This window comes from Coenobita brevimanus, chromosome 49 (genome assembly GCF_032717465.1).
Source record: "Coenobita brevimanus isolate Jiangsu-jjx chromosome 49, ASM3271746v2, whole genome shotgun sequence".
Classification (NCBI taxonomy): domain Eukaryota; kingdom Metazoa; phylum Arthropoda; class Malacostraca; order Decapoda; family Coenobitidae; genus Coenobita; species Coenobita brevimanus.
In genome coordinates this window covers 6,107,486-6,124,717 of record NC_137002.1, presented here as the reverse complement: position 1 = coordinate 6,124,717, position 17,232 = coordinate 6,107,486, and the positions used below count along the sequence as shown (strand labels likewise).

Sequence of the window (17,232 nt, the reverse complement as noted above, 5' to 3'; positions counted from 1 at the left end):
CCCGTAAAACAACTCAAAAGTCAAACGGCCAACCCTGACATGATTATGGCGTCTGCCTAGAGGTACATACAAATGGATCGCCATACTCTGCAAAAACGTACAAAAGGAGACCGTATTAACCAACAAAATCCAGAAATAAATCGCCAAGGAAGACTTGTTAGGGAGCTTCCTTAACAGACGAGAGTACGTACCTATATACACCATTCCCAACAGCAGTAGTTCATTATAATTACACAGTTTTAAAGTCTGGTAAACTCTTCGTCAGCATTTCAAATATCTTTCTCAAAACTACTATCGATATGAAATTAAAACGAAAGTGGATATAAAATTCAAAGTTTACGACGTCACGATTTAAAAATTTTGAGCCGTTGTTCGTGGTATTATAGATGGTTTTTGAAGAATTGTTGACGTGGAAGGATATGATTCTCTCTCTCTCTCTCTCTCTTCAATATCCTTTTCCTTCTCTCAAGTTCTATTTATATCTCTCGCTCCCTCTAAACTTTTTTATCCCTTGTTCCTTATTCTTTTATTTCTCTCTCTCTCTCTCTCTCTCTCTCTCTCTGTTCTATTTTTATCACTAATCCCTCTAATCTCTTTCTTTATATCTATACTCCATATTCTTTTAATGTCCCTACTCTCTCTCTCTCTCTCTCTCTGTTCTATTTATATCTAGCTCTCTAATCTTTTTTATCCTTAGCTTCCATTTAATTCCTCTCTCTCTCTCTCTCTCCGTTCTATTAATATATACAATTTTTTCATCTCCCCCATTACATTCCCTCCCCTCCTTCCTTCTCTTCCCATCCACCACCTTCCTCCTTTCATCCCTTCTCTCTCCCCTCTTAATTCCCTCCCTCCTTCCTTCTCTTTCCCTCCCTTTTTCCTTCTCCTTCCCTCCCTCCTTCCTTCTCCTTCCCTCCCTCCTTCCTTCTCCTTCCCTCCCTCCCTCCTTCTCCTTCCCTCCCTCCCTCCTTCTCCTTCCATCCTTCCTTCTTTCTCTCTCCCTTCCTCCTTCCCTCCCTCCTTCCTTCTCCTTCCCTCCCTCCTCCCTTCTCCTTCCATCCTTCCTTCTTTCTCTCTCCCTTCCTCCTTCTTTCTCCTTCCCTCCCTCCTTCTTTCTCCTTCCCTCCCTCCTTCCTTCTCCTTCCATCCTTCCTTCTTTCTCTCTCCCTCCCTCTTTCCTTCTTCCCTCCCTTCTTCCTTCTCCTTCCCTCCCTCCTTCTTCTTCCCTCCCTCCTTCCTCCTTCCCTCTCCACCTCTCCATCTTTCTCCTTCCCTCTCTCTCTCTCTCTCTCCTTCCTCCCCTCTCTCATAATCTTCTTAATTGGCGCTCTTTTTCCCCCTTGATTACACCAGCAGGACCTAATCAGAGAGAGAGAGAGAGAGAGAGAGAGAGAGAGAGAGAATTTATATATATACGGATAGTGATAAAGGCAGATGGATAGTGTGTGTGTGTGTGTGTGTGTGTGTGTGTGTGTGTGTGTGTGTATCCCTCACACACACGCAATCTAATCATGGATCAACTTCAGTCTTTCATTCCATCCAAAAGCCACCTTCCGGAAACTCTTTCCCCACCTCTCCCTCTTTCTCTCTCTCTCTCTCTCTCTCTCTCTCTCTCTCTCTCTCTCTCTCTCTCTCTCTCTCATGTGACTCCTAATGTGTGTGCTTACGAAGTTTGTACTAACACACACACACACACACACACACACACACACACACAAATCAAAATAATAATAAAATAACTACCATAAGAACGATAAACCTAAAGCCTTATGCAACAAATAAAAAAAACAAGAACAAAGTAAAAACAAAAGAAAATTGCAAAAAAAAAAAAAAAATATTATCCCTTAAAACTCTCCATAAGTCTGAATCATCACCCAAACATCCTGAATCCCTCCTAAACGCGGCCTCAAAACCAACGTAAACAAATAGACGCCATGTTGGAGAGAGAAAGAGGCGGAGCGCCAACCTAAACGATTATGAGCAACAGCAAAAAAAATCTAGGAACGCTTATGTAATACTTATAAGAGGCGCCGACATCTTTAAACTTCGGCTCTCGTTGACATAAACAAACTCTCGCCATGATGGGAGAATTCGACATCTGTGCATCTTGATTACTGTGGGTGTAAACAAACTGCTACCATTATTGGAGACCCCGCCAACTGTCCAATTCGGCTCAAACAGATGTAAACAAAAGATTACGACTCTTATTCACCTCGGTTCAAACTGATTAAGCATAGGGAAGACTCCGTTTAACTGTCCACCTCGGCACAATTGGATATTAAAACTCACACACACACACACACACACACACACACACACACACACACCATTAGGAGATGTTTCGGCACCTGTCCAATTCACCTCAAATTGACATGGTGTAAACTGGAGACTCTGGCAACCATCCAACTCGGCTCAAACGACAACAAACAAACCGCCGCCATGATGGAAGACTCCGGCAACCCCCACCAACTCCGCTATTGTTCCCTTCGGCTATTTTTGCTCCATGCTGAGGTCTTACAAACGCTTTTGGACTGGCTTTTGTTGAGTCGCGGGTGGGCATGTGTTAAGTGACAGTGGAGTGACGGGTGAGAGAGAGAGAGAGAGAGAGAGAGAGAGAGAGAGAGAGAGAGAGAGATTTCCAAACACCTAATTATATATCAGTCAATTTAGTAAAGATGTTAAGCAAAGAATGTACAGAGTAAAGGCAGAGAGAGAGAGAGAAAGAGAGAAATTTCCAAACACCTAATCATTTATCAGTCAATTTAGTAAAGACGTTAAGCAGAGGGTACAGAATGAATGGAAGCCCCAGGGATGTAAGCGAACTTTTGACCGCCTCCTGGAAGCCTTATGACCGCTGGCGGACACGTAACACTGACCGTAACCGACTTAACGGACGAAACGGTCACACAACATCATTTGCTTCTTGGTGTAATTTTCTTTAACTCATCCAGCACTCATTTGTAGGTCATCCCTCCTTCTCTCTCTCTCTCTCTCTCAATGACCTTATCCATCACCCTCCAACATCTCTCTCTCACTCTCAATGACCTTATCCATCACCCTCCGTACATCTCTCTCTCTCTCTCAACGACCTTATCCATCACTCCTTACATCATCTCTCCTTGTATCTTCTCTCTCTCCCTCCCTCCCTCCCTCCCTCTCTCTCTCTCTCTTTCTCTCTCAACGGCCTAACTCATCCATCACACTTCGCCATACGTCATCTCTCCTTGAATATCCTGCACCCCTTCTCCCTCTCTCCACTATTTTTACACTCACCACTTTCTCCCTTCTCCCTCTCTCACCCCCTCTCCAGTCAGTACCCTACCTTTACCTCCCTCTCCCTAAACGGCGGGCACGCAACACTCCCAAACCAACACACACTCACCCCGTCTAACTCCTTAATGCAAGAGTTAACCAATACTCCTCAGTCTTCCAAACACAAGCAAGTCAGTTCTGGAGTTATCTTCCTCAGTCTGACTTTTCCGCTACCAAAAATCTCCTGCAAGTCAATTCTGAAGTTATCTTCTTGTCTGTCTTTCCCACTGCCTATGACCTCCAGCCTTTGAACAACTTACATCAAAACATATGCTTTATTTTAATTAAGCTCCAATTAAACAATATGATGACAGAAAAGAATCTCTAGTCCTGTAGTAAATAAGGAAGACAAACCCACCAAATTCGAAATATTTCCATAACTAAAAAAGTCGTCTACATATAAGAGGAATAAATTAGGAATAAATACTGTCCTTGGTTCATGAAACGATTAGGCGATTTTATTAAAGTCAAGTATCTCTAGTGCTGTAGTATATATTAATGCTAAACCCTGCAAATTTGAAGTATCTGCTTAGCTGAATAAAATCATCTACAGATAAGAATAAATCAGCAACAAAATTAATGTCACTGGTTCCTGTCTAGCGTCGCCAAACCCATATAACCCGTCTCCCTGACTGAATCAAATCCTCGCACACCAGCGAAGATATAACAACGACGCGTTTCATAACCTGCACACTGAGTATCGCAGTTATTTTCTGAAATGGTTATTAACAGTACAAGAAATATAGCAACATGATGAAGAAGATGATACCAAAAAAAAAAAAAAAAAGGAAAAAAATACCTAACCAAATATACAATAATAAAATAACGTGCACTGCATTTCAACATTTTAGGTGTATTAACTATATTCCAGTAAACATTCAACAGTCTTACCCAAGGCAGGTAAAGCCACAGCATGAATATATATATATATATATATATATATATATATATATATATATATATATATATCTATATATATATGTGTGTGTGTGTGTGTGTGTGTGTGTGTGTGTGTGTGTGTACACCACAGCACTAATAACAACTTTCTTGGGAGATCTTGGGGTCCGGCAGGTGGTCATGGTTAACTTCTTGGAAACGGCAATTTTCCAGAGGGCCCCTGGAGCTATTACATATATTTATATAGACAGATAGATACATAATGTGTATGTGTGAACAGAGTCATGTATAAGTGTTTGTGGTGCACTAAGGTGTATTTCAGGTTTATCAGTGTAAGTCATACCTCTGGTAGGCTGATGTGTTTGTGGTGTACGAAGGTGTATATAAGGTGTATGCAGTATAACCCATACCTCTGGTAAGCTGATGGAACGCCAGTCTGACGGTGGAGAAGTTGCCTTGTCCCAATTCTCCCCTAAACCTGTAGAATCCCACCCGTCGACCCAGCGTGATCTCCTTAAGCCATCGCTGGTCGTGGTGAAGCCCGTACAGCACTCGCTCGTATGGCGTACGCTCGTCATCTTCACCTGTACAGTGCATTGAGTACATGTGGTTAGTACATCAGCATCATCTCAACATTAACCTCCACCTACAGAGATGCTGTGGTGTAACTGTTGTTGTGGCCCCAGGTTCATCAGCAACGTGAACCCGGTGGACTGCCGGCTCAAAGTGTACCTGGGTGGAGTTCATCCTCCACCTTTTAGGGAACAGGAAACTAGCTGAGGGACGTTTGTATAGCCAGGCACTTGGGCCGTCTGGTTATATAGGTGCCACCACGCGAAGGCGTCCCTCTCCACCACCATGGACTGTAGCACCAGTCGAGCAGGGCAGTACTCCCGAGGTGGATGGAAAGCTGATGACAGGGAGTGCTGGAGCTCCCGTTTCATCAGCCCTCAGGACTAGTTCCTGACCATCCCCCTCTGCTGAACTTTTTCAGTGTCTCAGTTACACAGAGAGTAGGCCAGCATGCTCTCCAGTACAAATTTCTCTAACTATCTTCACCAAACTACATGCAAAGTACACACTACACTTCCTTTTCAAAAATCAACAAAAATGGCGTCTATCAATCAAGCCTCGGAGTCCCCAGGGGGGGGGACCATAAATGCCCCCGCCATCTGCCCCTCTCCCGGTGACGACTCAAGGTGCCTGGAACCACTGTCTGACTCTCTTCTTCTTCATTTCTGCAACATTCGCGGCCTTTCATCTAACTTTCGCTCTGTTGAGCACCACCTCTCCTCCTCTAAACCTCACCTTCTTTTTCTGACGGAGACTCAGCTGTCTGAGGCAACCGACAGCAAACCCTTTTCTGTATCCTCCTACTTTCTCTATACTCATTTCAAAGCCAAAGGTGGCTGTTGTGTATACATACGCAACGACTTATCTTGCTCTCGTGTTCCTGAACTTGATTCTTCTGAATTCTCCACACTCTGGCTTCGGCTTTCCTGTCATTCTCTGACTAAATATATCTGTGCTGTTTACTTATCCCCTAATTCTACTGACTATCAAAAATTCTTCGACCATCTTACTTCTACGATGGAACACATTCTGTCCATTTCTCCTTTCTCTGAAATCTCCATTCTTGGAGATTTCAATGTTCACCACCACCTTTGGCTCTCCTCTCCTTTCACGGATCCACCTGGTGAACAAGCCTACATCTTTTCTATCCTTAATGACCTAGAGCAGCTTGTACAGCACCCTACCCGAATCCCTGACCGCCTTGGAGAGAGCTCCAACATACTTGACCTCTTCCTCACAACTAATCCTTCTGCTTACTCTGTTAATCTTTTCTCTCCGTTGGGCTCCTCCGATCACAACCTTATTACCTTAACCTGTCCTATCACTCCAGTACGGCCTGTGGACCCTCCAGGGAAACGTCGTCTGTGGCATTTTGGAGCCGCGAACTGGGAGGCCCTCAGGCAGTACTTCTTTGATTTTCCCTGGAATGATTATTGCTTCCATGGCCGGGAGCGCATTACGGAGGTTATTCTCTCGGGCATGGAAGCATACATTCCTTTCTCATATCCTTTGACTAACGCAAGAAAGCCTTGGTTTAATCACGCTTGTTCTAATGCTGTCCGCAACAAGGAGAGGGCCTACAAAAGGTACCGGAGCCAACCCACCCCTGAATCACATCATCTTTACGTTTCTGCCCGGAATCGTGCTAAGTCTGTTCTTCGCTCTACTAAAAATAATTTCATCCATACTAAATGCTCTCAACTCTCCAACTCGAATTCTTCCCGCTCCTTCTGGCACCTTGCCAAAATATTTTCTAACAACTTTACCTCACCATCCTTCCCTCCTCTTTTCTACTCTGATGGTTCTGTAGCTATTTCTTCTACTGATAAAGCAGATCTCTTCGCACAGACTTTCTCCTCCAATTCCACCTTAGACGATTCCGGTGCTGTTCCTCCATCACTTCTCCCCTCTGACTTCCTCATGGCTGACATTAAAATTTCTTCAGTTGATGTATTTTCTGCCATCACTGGCCTCAGTACTAACAAGGCATATGGGCCTGATGGGGTCCCTCCTGTTGTTCTCAAGAACTGTGCTTCTGTGCTTACACCCTGCCTAGGCAAACTCTTTCGCCTTTTTGTCTGTCAACTTGTACCTTTCCTTCTTGCTGGAAGTTTGCTCTCATTCAGCCAGTCCCAAAGAAGGGTGACCACTCCCAACCCTCCAACTATCGTCCAATTGCTTTAACGTCCTGTATTTCAAAAGTTTTCGAGTCAATTCTTAATAGAAAAATTTTAAGGCATCTTTCCTATCACAACCTTCTTTCCGATCGTCAGTATGGGTTCCGTCAGGGACGCTCCACTGGCGATCTTCTCACCTACCTTTCAGACTCCTGGTCATCCTCCTTTCGGGACTTTGGCGAAAGCTTTGCCATTGCACTTGACATCTCAAAGGCTTTCGATCGAGTCTGGCATAAATCTTAATTTCCAAACTGCCCTCCTACGGTTTCTATCCTTCTATCTGTGCCTTCATCGCTAGCTTCCTTTCTGGTTGTTCAGCAGCTGCTGTAGACGGCCATCGTTCTTTTCCTAGATCTATCAACAGTGGTGTTCCTCAGGGCTCTGTCCTATCACCAACTCTCTTCTCCTTTTATTCATCAATGATCTTCTAAGCTGTACATCTAACCCTATCCACTCATACGCTGATGACTCCACCCTTCACCTTTCCATTCGGTTTCCGCAACGCCCATCTCAACAGTTACTTCAAGAAACAAGGGATGAGGCTATGGCACACCTAATGTCTGACTTGGTCAGATCGCTGACTGGGGTAAAAATAATATGGTTGTCTTTAATGCATCTAAGACTCAGTTCTTACACCTATCAATCCGACAAAATCTTCCACAGGTATACCCATTAATGTTTAATAATATTCAGCTGAATCCTGCATCATCCTTGAACATGCTTGGGGTTTCATTTACTCAGGACTTATCTTGGAAAGATCATATTACATCTCTTGTAAAATCTGCTTCCAAGAGATTGGGTGTGCTAAGTGATTCCGCTCTTTTCTTACCCCTGCACAATTGTTGACTCTATACAGAGGTTTTATCCGCCCCTGTGTGGAGTACAACTCTCATGTGTGGGGAGGCTCCACACATACAGCTCTTCTCAATAGGGTGGAGTCAAAGGCTTTTCGTCTCATTAACTCTCCTCCTCTTACTGACTCCCTTCAACCTCTGTCTCTTCGCCGCACTGTTGCATCTTTATCTCTTTTCTATCGCTACTTTAATGGTCACTGCTCCTCTGAACTGTCTGCTTGCATTCCTCCACCTCTACGACGGGCGCGTAGCACCCGTCTGGCAGCAAACTCTCATCCCTTTTCTGTCCAACTCTAATGCAAGAGTTAACTGTTACTCCCAGTCTTTCATTTATGCAACAGGTCAGCTCTGGAACTGTCTCCCTCTGTCTGTATTTCCTGCTGCCTATGATCTCCAGTCTTTCAAACGCAGTGTGTCCAGGCATCTCAAAATGATCGGATCTTGAATTTGGCTCTCTATTGTATTTTGTTTTTCTCTTGGAAGGAACTGTTACTGCGGGCCATGGCCTTTGGTTCCTTCTTCCTCGCATAAAAAAAAAAAAAAAAAAAGCAAAGAATCAAAGTATAAAAGTGGGAGATCCAGCAACACCCACACACTCAGACATGCACCAATACAAACAAAAGAGCCACATAAACATTAATCACTTACACAAACGCACATGCATAAAACACACACAAGCACACATGTACAGACATGCATACAAACGCACATATAAAAAAAAAAGCACACGTACACCGGTATTCACTGTAATCATACACAAACGTACATATATAAAAACACAGGCAAACACAAGCACATGCATATAAAGACACATGCACCTACAAACGAACATACAAAAAAAACGCACATGCATACTCCTACACAAACATGCATATAGACACATGCATCTGCAAATGCACATGTACACACGCACACATGGATCTACGCACATGTACACAAAAAAGCATATGCATACTAATATAAATATGGACACATGCATCTGCAATTGCACACGTACACAAAAACGCGAATGCATCTACACAATGTACACAAAAACGCACATGCATATACACATACACAAACATGCACATACACACATACATCTATAAATGCACATGTACACAAAAGAGCACACACACACACACACACACACACACACACACACACACACATAGACTCACGTATCTCTAAACGCACATGTACACAAAAACACACATGCAACTACACAATGTAAACACAAAAACGCACAGACATACAGACATGCATATACATACACGTACACACACAAAAACGCGCCTGCATACACACATGCACCCCCCCCCCAAAAAAAAAAAAAAAAAAAAAAAAAACAGTCACGCAAGGTAATCAGAGACCACTACATTTCCGTGGATCAAGTCACGAACCATCCCCTCATTCGATGTAGTGTTTCTTTTTACGTTTTACTCGATTTTGTCTTAAAAAATCAATGGTAAAGATCAAGTATTTTATGACAGGGAATTAGTGAGCTCTATTACTGATCTTACCTTGGAAATAATAATAATAATAATAATAATAATAAGAAGAAGAAGAAGAAGAAGAAGAAGAAGAAAAGGAAGAAGAATAGATAATTATAAAAATCACAATAATAATAATAATAATAATAATAATAATAAAACCACAACATTTTCCTAACATCTCTGTCTGGGTATAATATTGCTAACTCAAGGAATTATATTCAGTTCAAAGACCTCTAGTACTGAAGGCGTTAATGCAATATATGTAAGCCCTCCACCTGGAAATGATGCAGGGAAGCAGGATGGTGGAGCTGCCTGGCTATACTCCCAGCCCCCAATCACATTCGTACACCCTAAAGGGGATGGTGGGCTGAGAAAGAGGGGGAACTTCAACCTGCAGTCCACTGGGTTCACGTTCATATGACACTGGGGTTCTAACTACTGATATATGAGAGAGAGAGAGAGAGAGAGAGAGAGAGAGAGAGAGAGAGAGAAGACAGTCAGACAGAGGCAGTCACAGACAGAGGAAAAAATAGCCTCAAGGTGAATAAAACTGTCTATATGAGGAATATTACAAAAGTCATAATATTGAAAAGATTAATAGTTCTGCTGCCGTAAGTAAAGCTAAAAAACAAATATTAAAAAAAAAATCAATACACACTTTATAAATACAAAACAATAACCACCATCATTTTAAAGAAAGAAAAAAAGATAAACAGGTTCGTGGCACTGAGACCCCACCCAGAAACAAATCAACATACACTTCACAGACATAAATACAAAACAATAACCACCACCATTTTAAAGAAAGAAAGAAAGAAAGAAGAAAAAGAGAGAAACAGGTTTGTGGCAGAGACCCCATCCAATTTTCCTTGCATTCGTTGTGTGGTGGTCAGGGTGAATTTGGCGGCCTTGGGGGACAATATTGAACGAGAGCCACGCAGGTCACAACAACACAACACGACACACTTCAGTCCACGATGCATTTCCTCTCAAGTAAGAAGCCATATAGAAGGCAGCACATAAAAAGGTCTGAGGGCGAGAGGAGAGAGGGATGGGAGACCAAACAGACTGACAGACATACAGACCAAACAGACTGACAGACATAGACCAAACAGACTGACAGACACTTAGACCAAAAAGACTGACAGACATACAGACCAAACAGACTGACAGACACATAGACCAAACAGACTGACAGACACATAGACCAAACAGACAGACAGACACATAGACCAAACAGACTGACAGACACACAGACCAAACAGACTGACAGACACATAGACCAAACAGACTGACAGACACATAGACCAAACAGACTGACAGACACATAGACCAAACAGACTGACAGACATAGACCAAACAGACTGACAGACACATAGACCAAACAGACTGACAGACATATAGACCAAACAGACTGACAGACATATAGACCAAACAGACTGAGAGACACATAGACCAAACAGACTGACAGACATACAGACCAAACAGACTGACAGAGACATAGACCAAACAGACTGACAGACATACAGACCAAACAGACTGACAGACACATAGACCAAACAGACTGACAGACACATAGACCAAACAGACTGACAGACATACAGACCAAACAGACTGACAGACACATAGACCAAACAGACTGACAGACACATAGACCAAACAGACTGACAGACATACAGACCAAACAGACTGACAGACACATAGACCAAACAGACTGACATACATACAGACCAAACAGACTGACAGACACATAGACCAAACAGACTGACAGACACATAGAACAAACAGACTGACAGACACAGACCAAACAGACTGACAGACACATAGACCAAACAGACTGACAGACACATAGACCAAACAGACTGACAGACACATAGACCAAACAGACTGACAGACACATAGACCAAACAGACTTACATACATACAGACCAAACAGACTGACAGACAGACCAAACAGACTGACAGACAGACACAGAGACCAAACAGACTGACAGACACATAGACCAAACAGACTGACATACACACAGACCAAACAGACTGACAGACACATAGACCAAACAGACTGACAGACACATAGACCAAACAGACTGACAGACACATAGACCAAACTGACTGAGACACATAGACCAAACTGACTGACAGACATACAGACCAAACTGACACATATACCAAACAGACTGACAGACACATAGACCAAATAGACTGACAGACACATAGACCAAACAGACTGACAGACATATAGACCAAACAGACTGACAGACATATAGACCAAACAGACTGAGAGACACATAGACCAAACAGACTGACAGACATACAGACCAAACAGACTGACAGAGACATAGACCAAACAGACTGACAGACATACAGACCAAACAGACTGACAGACACATAGACCAAACAGACTGACAGACACATAGACCAAACAGACTGACAGACATACAGACCAAACAGACTGACAGACACATAGACCAAACCGACAGACACATAGACCAAACAGACTGACATACATACAGACCAAACAGACTGACAGACACATAGACCAAACAGACTGACATACATACAGACCAAACAGACTGACAGACACATAGACCAGACTGACAGACACACAGACCAAACAGACTGACAGACACAGACCAAACAGACTGACAGACACATAGACCAAACAGACTGACAGACACATAGACCAAACAGACTGACAGACACATAGACCAAACTGACTGACATACATACAGACCAAACAGACTGACAGACATAGACCAAACAGACTGACAGACAGACACATAGACCAGACAGACTGACATACATATAGACCAAACAGACTGACAGACAGACACATAGACCAGACAGACTGACAGACACATAGACCAAACAGACTGACAGACACATAGACCAAACAGACTGACAGACACATAGACCAAACTGACTGAGACACATAGACCAAACTGACTGACAGACATACAGACCAAACTGACACATAGACCAAACAGACTGACAGACACATAGACCAAACAGACTGACAGACACATAGACCAATCAGACTGACAGACATACAGACCAAACAGACTGACAGACACATAGACCAAACAGACTGACAGACACATAGACCAAACAGACTGACAGACACATAGACCAAACAGACTGACAGACACATAGACCAAACAGACTGACAGACACATAGACCAAACAGACTGACAGACACATAGACCAAACAGACTGACAGACACACAGACCAAACAGACTGACAGACACAGACCAAACAGACTGACAGACACATAGACCAAACAGACTGACAGACATACAGACCAAACAGACTGACAGACACATAGACCAAACAGACTGACAGACACATAGACCAAACAGACTGACAGACACATAGACCAAACAGACTGACAGACATACAGACCAAACAGACTGACAGACACATAGACCAAACAGACTGACAGACACATAGACCAAACAGACTGACAGACACATAGACCAAACAGACTGACAGACCAAACAGACTGACAGAGACATAGACCAAACAGACTGACAGACACATAGACCAAACAGACTGACAGACACATAGACCAAACAGACTGACAGACCAAACAGACTGACAGACCAAACAGACTGACAGACCAAACAGACTGACAGACACATAGACCAAACAGACTGACAGACATAAACAGATACGTCGGTAGGTCGATACATTAGACACAGACAGACTGACTGATTTACATAATGACAGACTGACAAACTGAATGCTGACTAACACAGGCAGGTGGAGACCAGATATGAAGGGACAGAGAGACAGGTAGATATTAAGAGAGAGAGAGAGAGAGAGAGAGAGAGAGAGAGAGAGAGAGAGAGAGGGGGGGGGACGTAAAAAACAAAATACGATCAGACCACATGCAAAACTGCAGTATCAACATTTTTTTCCCCCACCAAAATGCACGCCTTCTCCCAAGCGGGCCCTCCATAGTTTCACAAATTCTTAAATGCATGCACGGTACAAAGCAGACAAAATATTATGCCACACTGAAAAATAATATCCACATCCAGATTACACATAAAAGCAGAGTGAGTTAGTGTTAGTTAGGCCTGTAATTATAGAGATTTGTGTTAACGTGAAGACCTGAAGCGCTTGGTTGTTATATAAGCGACGAAAAGGACGATTGCGAGCCCAGTGCCAACCTACCTGTCGAGGAGGGTAGACGCGCCTCTCTATAGGGCGGGGTGGGCGGTGTCCGAGGACTGCTTTGGTCTCCTGCAACGATTGTATTGCAAACACATCTTGTCACGCTGAATATCTCTTGCAGACTTAAGACAAAACCCACTTTACGACGTCCTACTGCAAACATCTTGTCACGTTGATTTAGTTTATTAACTTAGAATAAAACCTGCTTTAAAACGTCGAATTGCAAACATTTTTCACGCTCAGTTTTTCTTGCAAACTTAAGATAAACCCCATTTTGAAACGTCGTATTGCAAACATACCTTGTCACGCTGATTTTTTTCTTGCAAGCTAAGATCAAATCCACCATAAAACGTCGTATTGCAATCACATCTTGCCACGAATATTTTTTCTCTGGCAAGCTTCCCATACAACCCACTTTCAAACGAGTATTACTTCCTCATCCTTTCTCTAGGGGAAGGGGAGCTGTCTATCTAACCAGTATCACTCAAAATTACTAAACTTACTCCATTTACTATCAAGGGAAACTCTCACTTCAATACTCAGTTGTTATTTTATATTTCTAACCTTTGCAGTGCCATTACAAATAAAAATATAAAAGAGAAAAGATTTGTATTGAATATTCTTAAATTATAATCCTATTCCTGTCACTGTTATCGGGAAAACATTCGCCTTTCCATCATTACGTAACATATTTCCTGCTCTATATATTACAAAGTCAAAACGTATATGACAGTCTTCAATTCAGTTTCAATCTTTTCGTTTATAATGCTCCAACATGCTTGCATACGTCGGCCTTGGTCACCTAATGGCGGCTCTCTACGCTGCCCGATCTCTGGCAGCCTCCCTATTCAATCCCTTATCCCTGAGGTCACAATCCACGTCCTCGTCCCAGATCTTTTTTGGGCTGCCTCACGCAACCCTACCCCCGACGTTCACACTTCCCATCTTCCACATCCAACTGTTATCCCCTATCCTCTCCACACGCCCAAACCATCTCAGTGTACCCCTCCTCAGCACAAATACACTCCAGTCTCATCCTTGCCTTCCTCTGATGGTTATTTTGTTACTCTACATTTCTACATCTTTTACTGCAATAGACACACTCAGACACTGCACTCCGGCCAATGAAGATATATAACAATCAATTAAGATATATATTAAACCTTGGCATATATATCGTTAAAAGTAATCTCGGTTTCTGTTTGTTTGCAATAAGGTATCTTTGCCACAGACGCTTTTGACTCGCAAGTGAGTATAGGGACATCGATGAAACTGTGTTCGTTGGTTGAAAACTAAAAATAGTACTGGCAGTATATAGCTGAAAATATAATAATAATAATAATAATAATAATAACAGTAATAAAAATAACAATAATGACAATAATAAAAATAACAATAATGACAATAACAGCACATCACAACCTAACAACAATAAACACTAAGAATAACAGCAAAAACAGTAACAATAACATCCACGTCCATAACAAAAACACTTTACACTGATAACAATAACAACTAGATTAACAGACAGAGGACCACTGTAATAATAGAATAAGCTAATATACCACTAACAATACACTTAAGACTGGAATATGTTTAATAATAACAATAATATTAATAACAATAACAATAATAGTAGTAGCAGTAGTAGTAGTAGTAGTAGCAGTAGTACAGTAGTAGTAGTAGTCGAAGTGGTGTAGTAGTAGTAGTAGTAGTAGTAGTAATAATAATAATAATAATAATAATAATAATAATAATATCACACACTACCATCAATAACAACAAAACCTAACAATACCAACATTAATACGCAAAAAATAAATAAATAAATAAATAAATAAATAAATAACAAAATATTACCAACAAAACTTCTAACTCACCGTGTATGGAATTGAGGGATCTTGCTGAGGCTGAGTTGGCAACACTGAGATCGTCGCCCAGGAAGGTTGAGCGTGCGGCTGGCATCACTGCACGCCACCCTCACCCCTCCCTACATCCTCACGGCCTGGCAGAAAAAACAGATAGATAGATAGATAGATAGATAGACAGATGGGATAGACAGATAGATAAACAGACAGACACAGAAAGATAGATAGATAGTCGTTTTGTCATACGTGATGCATATTTTTTCATATAGTTTTCGCTGCCACCAATGTTTTCCGGAGACACAGTCATCTAGAGGGGTTGATTACAGCTTATTTTAATCCTTTTACTGCTAGAAATCTCCTATGGACTCAGAGAAAAATAAGGAAAACTGTCTATATGTACCAGAAATTACTCTCAAAGACGCCATCATGTCCACGAGTTAAAAAATAAATAAATAAATAAATAAAAAAAGAGTTGTGCAGCATATGTTAGCATCGTTTTAGCCCTGACCCCCTTCCCGAATCGTGGGGAAAAAAAAATAATAATAATAATAATCTGGTTATGAACGATGGAGTGTCGATCCCGTAGACTTTATCTGAACCAGTACCCTAGCCTCTGGAACCTACGCCTCCAAGTGGGTAAACTGAAAGTGTTAAGGTAAGGAGGGAGGGCAGACATATGGCAGAAGAGAGAGCGACGTGGAGGCCTTTCTCTGCGGCCACCCCTTACAGGATTAAGACGCCTGGTTATGGGGTAAAGATATTGATATATGGACAGATAAATGATACACAGGAGTAGACAGTTCCTTGGCTATGGGATAGATATACAGATAGATAAATGATAGATAAATCCTGGAGATGCTGCTTCCTATTGCACAGCCCGATTTGTGTGCACGGGTATCGATTGATGCTATGGATACTTCGAGATATAATTCGATCGACTGATGGTTATAAATATAGGGATAGACTTATTACAGAAGGATAGATAGATATACGGATAAGAGAGAGAGAGAGAGAGAGAGAGAGAGAGAGAGAGAGACCAAACCAGTAAACCATTACATATAACGATAGACAAACAGACAGACAGGCAGACAGATAGATTGACAGATAAAATGGGCAAGTGGACAGATATGAAATGATAAAATATAAGGGCCATAAAAAGTGTGGTACTCATTAATGATTATTTGGTCACACACACACACACACACACACACACACACACACACACACACACACACACACATACACACACACACACACACACACACACACACACAAAGTACATGGAGAAATATAGAGACACATACATGGAAAAAAGACACACACGCATACATAAACATACATACTCGTACATGCAAACCATCAAATACCTGCACGCGAACGCCGTCATGCATACATACACATACATACAACGGCTTCGCATATACATACATAAATCAACACGGGCACTTAAAATAGGCACTACAGTAATCAGCAACAACGCACATGCACACTCGCAGTCACATACATCGGGTATGCTTGCAGTCATGCGCATTCACACACAAAATATACATACCCGTTACTTGCATATAAATTTACTGAACACACACACACACACACACACACACACACAATTAAAAGTTAGCAGCAACAAATACTGAATATGTATAACATGCAAAACACGTACTACTCTCTCTCTCCGTCACACACACACACACAGACACACACACACACACACACACACACACAAACACAGAACAGGTTTATAAAGCACTTCCGAGAAATACCCGTTTGTTGTCATATATCTCGCCTGCTTACTGGACACGGAACTAAAAGACTGAATGGATGGCTGGATGGAAGGCTGGAGGGTTGAATGGATGGCTGGATGGAAGGCTGGAGGGTTGAATGGATGGATGGATG

The 17,232-nt window shown here is 42.2% G+C and overlaps 1 protein-coding gene across 2 annotated transcripts in view; it reads right to left on the bottom strand.

Moving 5' to 3' along the window:
• LOC145399420 (serine/threonine-protein kinase NIM1-like) overlaps nt 1–17,232 on the bottom strand; it is a 56,461-nt gene that overhangs the window by 14,382 nt on the left and 24,847 nt on the right. The window contains exons 2-4 of one of the 2 annotated variants that reach the window (XM_080272036.1): nt 15,349–15,473; nt 13,469–13,537; nt 4,620–4,793 (exon numbers count right to left, since the gene is read on the bottom strand). In XM_080272036.1, coding sequence (XP_080128162.1) covers nt 4,620–4,793; nt 13,469–13,537; nt 15,349–15,433 — 328 coding nt within the window. In that variant the 5' untranslated portion in view covers nt 15,434–15,473. The remainder of the gene's footprint in view (nt 1–4,619; nt 4,794–13,468; nt 13,538–15,348; nt 15,474–17,232) is intronic. The other variant, XM_080272037.1, reaches the window with a different exon arrangement.